The sequence below is a fragment of the Aplidium turbinatum genome, chromosome 1, assembly GCF_918807975.1.
Source record: "Aplidium turbinatum chromosome 1, kaAplTurb1.1, whole genome shotgun sequence".
Taxonomy (NCBI): domain Eukaryota; kingdom Metazoa; phylum Chordata; class Ascidiacea; order Aplousobranchia; family Polyclinidae; genus Aplidium; species Aplidium turbinatum.
This window is the reverse complement of record NC_137472.1, coordinates 64,013,925-64,025,434: the sequence shown is the minus strand read 5'-3', so window position 1 is coordinate 64,025,434 and position 11,510 is coordinate 64,013,925. Positions and strand designations below refer to the sequence as shown.

General features: G+C 41.3%; 1 protein-coding gene across 1 annotated transcript in view; it reads right to left on the bottom strand.

Moving 5' to 3' along the window:
* Positions 1–1,094: 1,094 nt before the first annotated feature.
* LOC145768314 (multicopper oxidase 3-like) overlaps positions 1,095–11,510 on the bottom strand; it is a 71,257-nt gene continuing 60,841 nt past the window's right edge. The window contains exons 13-14 of the mRNA XM_082579794.1: positions 2,632–2,825; positions 1,095–1,398 (exon numbers count right to left, since the gene is read on the bottom strand). Of these exons, the coding sequence (XP_082435920.1) occupies positions 1,226–1,398; positions 2,632–2,825 (367 nt within the window). The 3' untranslated portion in view covers positions 1,095–1,225. The remainder of the gene's footprint in view (positions 1,399–2,631; positions 2,826–11,510) is intronic.

The following is an 11,510-nucleotide window of genomic DNA, read 5'->3' as shown; positions in this document are numbered from 1 at the left end:
AAACTTTTTCCATCAACAGTGTGAATGAATTTCGTATTAAATCAAGCTCATCGTCATAAATTTCAGGGAAATATTCAATGAATTCCAGTTTTACTGCTGTGAGATGTGGCAAAATCAATTATTTTTCCAACTCTGGAAAAACTTGTTCTTTGCCGTCAACAACTAGCACCGATAATAATTCTTTGGTAACATGTTCCATTGTTCATTCTAATATTTCTCCTTGAATTATCAAGCTTGCTGGTGAAAGCTTCGAAAGCATCTTTAAATCCTGAGCCGTATTAGTATCTGCTCCTGGAAGGGCAAACCAAACCAGGCTGGTCGAAAGGTAGAGGCCAGACAAAGCGTAGTCCCCCCGCGACAAGGACAGCACAGCCTTCTAGTACCTTAAGAAAATCTCCTAATGACAGTGACATAAAGCAATCACTCTCTTTCAACCTGCCTTGAGCCAGCATGGAAGCAGTACAGTTTCTAAATTCACATGGTATCAATATGTCAATGGCTCATGGATACAGATAATCCATGTTGATGAGAAAAATGCTTTAAACGGAGATGGTGATTGAATACATATCGTATATTGGTGTTTTTTCCTTGCATTTTCAGATCTAGTTTATTCAATGGACAAAATATTAACCAAATAAGCAAGGAATGTAATCTATCTGTCATCATTCAACAATGAAACAAATTCCAATTTTCTTTGAAGGTCAGAAAATTATTTAAGCTCGTGTCTTAAGCTCAAACACTCTCTTGGTTACGCTTCCTCTTGAAAGCCATCGAGTATTTGCATGAAACAAAAGTGGGCCTACGTGATGGTCTGAATCCATGTCAGTGCACAGCTGCTTAAATAATTAATCGGCAGTTAATCTAACAATAATCTCCTCTTGAACGCTCTAGTCTTGGCCAACTTACTAGGCTTAAAAAGGTTTACAATCCTAAAACCAAATTTTCCCTGGAAAATTTCAAAATTTCTCCCTAGTGGGGAATTCCCCACCGGTTGGGAACCACTGTCATAGGCACCCCTTCATTTAATGCCACTCAAGTAGGCAGTCTTGCATTGCTACTGCTAGAAATACATAGTTTCCCTCGTCCTTTGTTTATTAACCTACTGTACAAGTAAGTGGCACTTTTAATGTTAACAAGGTTTCTTCTCCAGACTTTACCAAAATACATACTCTACTGTGATGAGTGATGTGGCCAACGTGACCTTGTAATTTCCATGAATATTTATTCATTCGTGGAGCATCATTATTATAAATGCGCACAAGATAACAATGCAAGATGTTTCTAGCGACGGCGCACCAGCGTCTGTCAATTGCTCCGACCAGTCGCCGCATCTTGGGAAGTTTTTGGGTGGCGTGATGATGTTGGAATACGATCCCACTTGGAACGCCATATTCATTCCTATTACAAAAATAAATTATTGATAATTTACAATTTTGTGGTTTTAAATCAGAGAAATTAGTACCTTTCAGTGCCAAAATACAACTTACGACATATTGGTTAAGAAAATCGAGTTTGTAATAGAAAACGACGGAAGCTGATTGTCGCATCTTTTTTCATTTTAAATAACAATTCTGTTTAGCCACCCTGACACAAAATTAAATGATTCCATTGAAACTCAGCCTCACATTGCACAGATTGTGCCTAAGAATCCAAAGTATTCTTGTCAAACAAATGGGGCAAAACTTTAGTATGGCCTCTTTCATTTTTGTTAGATCGATAGTTTTAAGAATGAAATAACCCCAAAGAATGCTCTTCGGTAGTTTTCCGGAGTTTCCTCGGGAAAGATGATCCACAGAAATTTAGAAAAACGTGACTTGGGAAAGGAAACTGAACCAGCACTCACAACAAGTTTCTTTGCTGGTCAAATGTTGGAAGTGGATAATTAATTATATTGAACATTTGTTGAAAACTTCTGAATACCGATATTATGTTTTTTGATAATTTTATGTCTCGGTCTTCTTCTTCTTCTCTCGTTTGACTTGTAGTAGCTTAGATTGGCAATGCCTCATCGTGCAGCCATAATGGGGCTCAAGTTGTCAACCTCAAGTTGTCAAGTTTTCAAGGCTCAAGTTTTCGGGGCTCAAGTTGTCAACCTCCACGTGGTGAGCCCTGGATTCGACTGATGACAACAAACCGACAAGTAGCAAGCACAAGTATGTCTCGGTAATAAATTAGGATCAAGGGTGGACCAGAAGTAAACGCTTTCTTCAGTGATGTGTTGATTGTTGATTGATGCTTCATTGATACTTTTCATGCTGTCACAAGAAAGCGACAGAGCTATGTAAAATCTTGACTTGCATAACAGACAGTGACCGAATTTATTAACCTTGAAATAAGTAAACATAGTTGTCGAAAAGCAATAGTAGCTTCCCAAGTTTACTGTAACATAGTTTATATGTGGCTGTACCCAATGTGGCGGTTAAAACATAAATTTGTGAATCTACTATACAAACGTGATCCGATCACTCCAGTGCGGTATAGGCAAAACCTGGTGGCTTAATGTATAACTTCTTAAAGAAAATTTCATTAATTTAATGATATTCAAATTATATTGAAAATAATTTTCAAACAACCACAGTCTATCCGAGCAGAAACTGAACTATGACGATCTTCTCTGATTGCTGCGCTCACCTGCTTCAGCATGGAAAGCCAAGTGGCAGTGGAAGAGCCACACACCTGGATTATCGGAAAAAAACCTCAACACGACGTAACCACCGTCCGGAACAATGACCGTGTCTTTCATCACAGAGTGATCCAGATTGTACTGGATAGAACCGGATTCATGTAACTGCTTCATATTATGAAGACTGACGTTGGAACCGATCCTGGAAACGCACATAATAATTTTTGCTTGGCATTGAGCACTTTTTGTAGTAGGCCTATTAATATAACTTATTGTTTCATAAGCACAAAAATAAATTACTTAAAATTATTGAAAATAGCTTATTAGTATTATCGTTTCTAGCATTAGTTGCAATGTTCATCTGATGACAGTGAAAGTAAAAGCAACGACAAACAGGTTTATTGCTTCCCTGGCATTCCGTGCACTATGGCAATGAGCACAATGACAATGCGCATCCTCAAAGCGAGTAACATACAAAATAAAATTTAAAAATTTGTATACTGCTTTCTGTATACGGTGATGGCGTATGAGCGATCTTTCCAGGCTAGATTGGAGGGCAGGAAATCTTCAGCTACTCAGCAGTAGGGTGGAGTGAAAATAACTTTTTCGCGAAATTCAAAAACATAGCCCCCTAAAATGTTGCTTATGTTCATGAAAAACACATTTGTGAAAAAATAAGATAAAAAAAATAATGTCTTGAAGAAGCTCAATCCACAAATCAAAGATGGCCGCCAACTTTGCTTGAAAATACATTAAATTCACCATAACTTTGCCAATACTTGCCCAATTTTCATCATATTTCAACAAGCTTTCCTCGTTCATGTCATAAAACACCAGAAATACATATGATGACAGCGTGAGCAAATTATGACCAAATCCAATAAGGCCGCCAAATTCAGTTTTTCACATTTCCTATCCATGTTACACACTTCTTTTTCGATTTGCTCCAACGTTTGACAGTTATATGGTTATGCTGTTTTCTGTCGTGAGTACGATTGTTCCTCTTGATAATAGTAAATACAAATGGAAGCTTTATTTAGTATAGTATTCATCTAGAAATTAAAAATACCTTCAATAATTGCAACAGAGTAGGATAGGACGCTTAGCCGTTAAGCCCGTAAAATTAACGTTTCCAGTTCACGCCACGTGAAGGCAGTCCTACATGTGAACCTTTTAGGGGAAAAACAGGGATGGAATACGTTTGTCGCCCAAGGGCATTCTGGGAAGTCCAAGGGATATGAATTTCACCCCAGAATGACCTGTTCAATGTAACCTTCACTGAAATTCTAAACTTTGAAATCAGCCTTGCTGTCAAACTTTGGCATTTTGCGCCTGCTCTCTAATCGAGCCCTGATGAAACCATCTCTGTTATCTTCTCCACAAACGAAGCCTGAAGCCTCTGTCACAAGCTTAACATGGCGTTCCACAGCCTGGTTATGACAGGGGAAACTTTCAACTGTGAGAGGACTCATCGTGAATGGATTTGTTTTGATCATATTAATCAAATCTTCATTGCTAAGGTTCTTGGTGTGGGAGGTTCAGTGATATCTTCGGTCTGCCAGTCAATTATTTCTATATAATTCCTAGCGTGAAGGTTCAAGGTTGGCACTCTAAAAACTCGCATTGTACTGCTGCTCTTGCGTTCTCTAGACTTCAGTATTGGCCTGAGAGACCGTTCTCTGATACTGATGTTGTCGTCTGGCAATGTTGGCACGTTTTCAGGGTGCGCAAAAAAGGCATTTCTCTGGATAGCATTCATAACAACTTCCTTGAGCTCATCCTCAAGATATCTGGCCTTGTCAACCATATTGTAGACATGTTTTGCTCCATCTGTACACAAAGGTGCCTATTGGACAACCACATCGGTGCATACACTTTCAAATAAAGATGACAACAGTCTTCAATTCTATGGATGGTGCTCCTGTTGAAATATACAACCGCAATATGAGATTAGCTAAAGTCAGCCATCTTCCTTGATTAATTGTACCAGGGCATTTGAGTGAAAGGTCTAAGGAGCAGCAACCTTTGCTAATAGCCAGACAGATTTCAAACAGATACTTCTGATCGGTGCTTAAATCGTTGGGTTGCAGTATGTGCTCTGAATTACAAGGTATTTTGTCAAAATTTACCAGTGGTTGACGGTCACAGGTATGAACGGCTTTGCCGATTGGTCCTGCAAATCTATGGGGGCCAGTAGTTGGACCATCTATCTTCTGAAAAACATATCTGAGAGGAATATCATTTGCATGCAACAGGCAGATAAACCATTGTAATGGTCTACCTAGTGACTCTTCAATTAATCGAAATGACTCCCTTCTTACACCAGTATTGACGACTGTTCCATCAGTACCAATTACATTGAGTTCAGTTGTATCTACCCCCCTTTTTTCTAAATGATCTAACAACTTTGAAGCTATCTCAGCCCCTGTCCCGTTACTTGCACAAACATGCCCGAAGTAAGATGATCCTGGTTCTGCTATAATTGTTATGTGTTCCTCTGATATTATTTTACGGTTCTTCGTCGTATGAGCTGTTCTTCCGGACTATATGTTTGGACATGATGTCATCAGCCACTCGACAGTCTCGTCATCCAGGGCCTTCAGTCCAAGCGTTCCATGTGGTGGTTGATGGATTGGGCAGTCATGGACGACATGATCTACTGTTTGGTCTGTGGCGCCACACTCGCATCCCGGTGAGGGAGCCAGACCCCATCTGCACATGTCTGAACGAAAGCGACCGACGCCGGTTCGTAGGCGGTTAAGCCGGACCCACGCAAGTCTTGCGAGGGACATTCCCGGAGGGTGGGGATCGACGTCGGGTAGGAAATCACGGAGTCGGGAGGTGTTGTTTTGCCACTCCATGTTCCATGTGTAGTTCGTCCAGTGTGCCGCACTTATTCCAAGATCTTCAACGTTGTTCAGAAGCTGTCGTGCGGCGGGCACAAATGGGCGTCTTGATTTCAGTCGCTGCTGTCCTCCAGGTAGGCGCTGGAGTGTACTGTGGAGGAGGTGGTCGGGGTCCAGTGCGCGACGAGCAAGGGAAATCATGGCTCCTTTACGGCGAAGCTCAGCAGGTTGGATGCCTGCAAGGATGGGAAGGCAGTCCGTTGGAGTGGGACGCAGGCATCCAGTCACAGTGCGTAGTGCGTCATTGATGGCGGTGTCAATGTGGCGGGTGTGAGAGCTGCGGCACCACACTGGTGCGCAGTACTCAGCGGTAGAATGGACGAGGGCCAAGGTAGCTGTGCGAAGGGTTTTCGCATCAGCTCCCCAGCCGGAACCCGCCAGCCGCCTCAAAAGTGCAACGCGCGCAGATAGTTTTTTGCGCAGTGACTCCAGGTGTCGTCGGTACGTGAGTGACCTGTCCAGGGTTACGCCGAGGTAGGTAGGTTCGGCGCAGTGGGGGAGGTGTTCGTCATCGGTGGTAACGTTGATCTCACGTTTTGCTTCCTTGTTGTTTAAATGGAAGGCCGCCGACACTGTCTTTGCCTTGCTGAGCTGTAGCTTCCATTTCTGGAGATATGTTGATATAGTTGACATGTCCTGGCTTAGGTTCCTCTCCATTGACTGCCAATCTCCGGCTGGATGCAGGAGAGCCAGATCGTCTGCATAAGCATACTTCCTGGAGATGGTGTCAGGCAGGTCGTAGATGTAAGTGTTAAAGAGGAGGGGAGCCAGGACAGAGCCCTGTGGGACGCCGTTCCTGAGTCGACGAAGTCTACTTCGTCGGCCGCTACCGGTGGAAAGGGTAAAACTGCGGTTTTGCACAAGTTCCATAATCATATGGACCATGTGCCTGTCAGGAAGGAGACGGAGTAGTTTGCAGGTAAGGCCGCTGTGCCATACAGTGTCGTAGGCAGCCGTGAGATCGACAAACACGGTGCCAGCCTTCTTTTTTGCCGAGAAGCTGTCCTCGATGTCTTGGGTCATCAGAGTGACCTGGTCTACGGTTGATCTTCCGTGGCGAAAGCCGGCTTGTTCCCGAGGGAGCTGAGGGTCTATTATCGGTTCGACACGGGCGTAGATAAGTCTCTCAAGTATCTTGAAAGGGATACAGAGCAGAGAGATGGGGCGGTAGCTCTTCGGATCCCCTGGGGGCTTCTTCGGCTTTGGGACTGCAACCACTAGGGCTCCTCTCCAGATTCTGGGAATTCTCAGGTGGCGCAAACAGCAGGAAAGGAAGTCTTTTAACCAGGACTTTAAGGAGGCAGCAGCATGGAGTATCAACTCCGGGCATAGGTGGTCAGAACCCGGGGCTTTACCTGGCTTTATGTGCTGGAGGGCGGCGGAAAATTCTTCCGGGGTGAACTCACCCGAGATGTTGTCCCCGTCTGGGGTTGTTACCCTCCAGAGGTCCGTCATTTCTTGCAAGACGGATCTATCTGATTCACAGTCTCTTGATTTGCATTTCACGTTCTCCACAAGTTGTGAGGCGATGAAATTTGCTGAAACGGGACATTGTTGACGAGAGGCACGTGATCTGCCAGTTAGGTTGTTCAGTGTACTCCGTGCTATGCGGCTGGAGTACGTGAAGTCGATTGATTCAACGGCTTCTGTCCAGCAGCGCTCCTTCCTCTTTGAGTCCAGCCTTGCCAGCAGAGCTGTAACTGAGCTGTTGGTGTCATTGCCCTGAGGGGCGTGGAAGAAGTCGGAGTAGAGGTTTTCGCACTCCTTATCCCAGCACGGTATGTAGGTCTTCCGTCGGCCGCGGGGGATGAATTGTTTTGCCGCTGATGTAATTGCATCACAAAAGTCCTGGTAAGCTTTTTCCACGTTGTTGGTGTGAGGGGATAGGAGATACTGCGTGGCTTCATTTGTGAGGAGGCTATAGTACTACCAGTTAGCCATTCTGAAGTTCCATCGCTTAACGAGCTTGCTCGGGACAGGCATTATGAGCGTTGGAGCCGTGATAATAGAGAGTTGATGTTGGGACCAAGGGAACTTCTCTAGCACACGTCTGTCCGGTTGGCAATTATCGGGGTCATCACTTGCGAAAGTCAGATCGGGGTTTGTACCAGTGTATACGGTGATTGTATCGATTGTCATGCATTTGATATTAACGCATTAATTTGAAAGTCTGTAATTTAGCAGCGGTTTTGACAGATTATCGAGGAATTCATGTATTTTCTGTTTAACCGTATCTGTTACTGCTTCTTTTGGCGGCAAGAGTTACTGGCCGAGACCATCAGGTCTACGTCTCTCTTATTGCTAATTACTCCGTCGGCTTACATCAAATAAGAACGAGAAAAAGTATGCCATTGGTCAAAAGCCTTATCTATCACTTCAATCAATTTATTTCGGAAAATATATTCGTGATTGTGTATTTTAGGTAGAAAAGGTGATAAAGACTCGATTTTTGACCTATTTTCGCCATTTCTTGGTCAAAATTTTCAGTTCACATTTCATTTTGAAAGTCCTCTTGCATTGAACACAAAATTTCATCAATTTTGTTTGTCCATTTCTGTGCAAACAGTATTCCATGCACTTTTTGCACTACAAAGCAATTTGCGCCAATAACAAATTACCTTCCTAATTATTGTCTGCCAGCAAAGAATGACTCACATCGCCTCAGAGACCGACTCCCTACCCAGACAGCAAAATCGACGTTGAATTAATGTCAAAATGACGGATTTTGCTGCCTGGGTACAGAATGGAATTTTAGCGCCATTGGGTATGAATGACAAACACAAAATGAAACCGCACGTTAACAGTAAACTATCAATCAAGCTATTGAATATCAGCAAATTTCTTGCATTTCATAACTGGCTATAACAAAAGGTTTATTGTGAACTTCACAATTATCCGATACCAACATAATCGGGATTAAAAGTTGGGGCAAGAAAAAAAAGTAAAAGTCAAGAAATCTCAGGTTTGTAGCGTCACTGCTTCTATGAAAAATTGCTGAATTAGCAGAGGGCGAGACCATAGGGTCTACGCCAGTAAAAGGTACGGTTAAAGTTGTTGTCGTCATGTCGTCTGCATAAAGCCATGTCGTCTGCATAGCTTAGATTAGATCGCACGTGAACGGTAATTGTGAATCCACTTGCCCAGTTATCTTCCGATTCTGATATTATTGCTGCAGCTATTGCATGATGCAAACAGGATAGCGGACTGAACATCTTCTTGTTCAACACCTGCTAGGATAATGATCCATCTGGTTGTTCCGATGTTTGTTTTGATAAGTGCTTTTGAGTTGTCGTAGGTTGCTTTTAAACAATTGATGCAACTTTTGTTGATGAAAGTTTTATCTAAAAATTGCTAGAGGTAAGGTTTGTTTGTCCTATCTTTATCCTGCATTGCGGGAAAGCGGACTTGAGCGCTATGCATCGGTGTACGCCTTCCGACGTACACCTGACCCACGCTGCAGTCGACGGAAATGTCTGTTTCCGGTTGTCTACTCTACTTATGACTTAAATTTGGTACTACCCATTACTCGAAATCGATCACTGGGTAGAGGCAATTATCGTAAAGTTTCTTGCCCAGAGAAACAACAGCAAGTGCGGGTGGCTGGAGTCAATTTTCATTTTGCTGAAAATTTCGCATTTTTGTTTGTGGTTACATTACTAAAAACTTCGTCAGTGACGTAAATTTAAATAAAAGACGTTACTTTTTCCTACCAAATTAACCCAATTTCATTAAAAAATGACGCAACATCTCAGGGCAGGTATATAAAGAGAAATACAATGACGTTTTATAGTTGACAAAATGTCTAACGCAATTATGTATCATGTAACCACCCGCAAAAATGCGATATTTTCAGCAAAATGGAAATTTTCAGAACCTGTGAGGAAGCTGAAGGAATAGTTCAAATGACTCCAATTTTTTTTCTTAGGCTAATTAGATATATCTAAACAATATTGTATCTACCCAAACTAAAAATATTTTTGAAAAAAACTGCGTTTTTGACTCCATTTTTTATTTTTGGGCCCCATGAGGAGGCTGAAGACAATTTTGTACGAATCTCAAATTTTGTCATGATTGTTTTCTCACTCATTGGCACCATTTCCCCAATACCCCGAGAGAATTTAAAAAAAAAGTTCAAAAACGAGCCACCCTACTGTATATTCTCAGTGGGGCGTATGTCACAATCAATATGCTTCCAGAAATCCTTCAAAGACTAAACACATGGTTCAGCACTTCCAGCATGCAAAATCAAATTCTAAGCAGCAAACTTCTCTTCGACTTCAAAATAATTAAACGCCACTACATGTAACAGCAAGTTTACAATTGGCAATAATTTACATTTTAACAATCTATTCAATATCAGCTAGAACTCTACAATCTTCTTCAATATACTTTTCATTACAACTTCTTATCCACAAATAATACACAACTTTAAAAATCATATTCAAATCACGCGGTTATTTATTACAGGTTTGCTTTGACCAAAAGCTTCCAAAAACTAAAGTTATATTACATCACAAGCTTCTTCTGATTAACAAGTCAAAGATGTTTCCAGTATTGCACAAACGCAATATCTTCTCAAAGCGAGTTTTACGATAAAAGATTGAGTAAACAAAAATTACTTTAGGACAACAAAACATTGCAAGAATTTCACAATGTAGCCTGTGGTCTAGGCTACGCATACACTGTTAAAAAATTTCGTAATTTTACTGTCAAAAGAGCAGTAGAATATTACTATCTTGTTACAGTACTTGAAATTACTGGCCATTTTGTGGTATATTTACTAGACAAAGACGTTTTTTTACTCCAAATATAGTAGAATCACTGATTGAGCAGTTTTAAATTTTACTTCTTTTCGTAGTAGATGATTTCACTTCTTTTTTGGAAGTGAATTTACTGGTCTGTGAAAGTGTTTTGCAATTTTACTGAAAAAAATAGTAAAATTTCACTGACTTTATATAGTTTTTGTTTAACTTGCATTGGCAGTAATTGTAGCCTACTATAGGTACGGTAGGCTACATGGGCAGTAACATTTTATTAACACCGTTATTTTAGTCCGATTAGGCTACTATACTCTTGTGCAGCAATATATTTAGCACTTCTACTAGGGATAACTTCTACGAAACGTCAACCTTTTTTCCGGTCAACATATTTACGGTCACACCAGCACATTCTCGAAACAGTGGGCTGCTACGTTATGTCATGCCTTTCTGTTTTGATATCTGATATACCTTGGCCGGCAATATAGAGTTCATGGGTTAATTGAAACAATCATGACTTGAAGGGAAGTTTGCTAGAGATCCGAACTCATGGGCCTCCAACAAAAATGTTTTAATTGTTTGTAATATTGGTTCCTTAAAAATGCATTGAAAGTACCAGAGAGTCGAACCGAACCCGAGTTTTATAGTCAAACGGTTCGACTCTCTGACTAAGTTAGTCAGTAAAACCCGAGAATTATTATCACTTATCAGTCGTCAGCCATACGCTGGCGAATGTTATCCTGATCCGCGCTCAATTTCCCGCCATCCTGTTCAGAATTTGCTGAGTCTGATTAGCGTTGCCAGATGGGGAAATAGGATACCAAATTTAAAAAAATTCTCGTGAAATTCAATTTTAGAGGTCTTTGATGCCAATTTTTTTGACTTTGGGACCAGAAAACTTCTTGGTGAAATCTAGTGAAATTTTCCCCCAACCAATTTTTTTCAAGAAAGTTTTTTTCAATTTTTTTAAACTTTTAAGCAAAAAATCCCCGCTCATATAGAAAACGTTTTGCAAGAGGTTTGCGCATGCGTGACGGCAGTGTCTTATGTCTTAAAAACTATTTGTATTTTTAGACGAAATTGTTTTATTTAGGGTGTTTTACATATCTCGTGAAGTTGTATGCAATCTGGTGAAATTTTATTTACTTTTTGGTGCTAAGCGTCTGGCAACACTGGGTCTGACAACTGAGCATGTGCGTGCAAGGCTGCAAGCATCAAGCATGG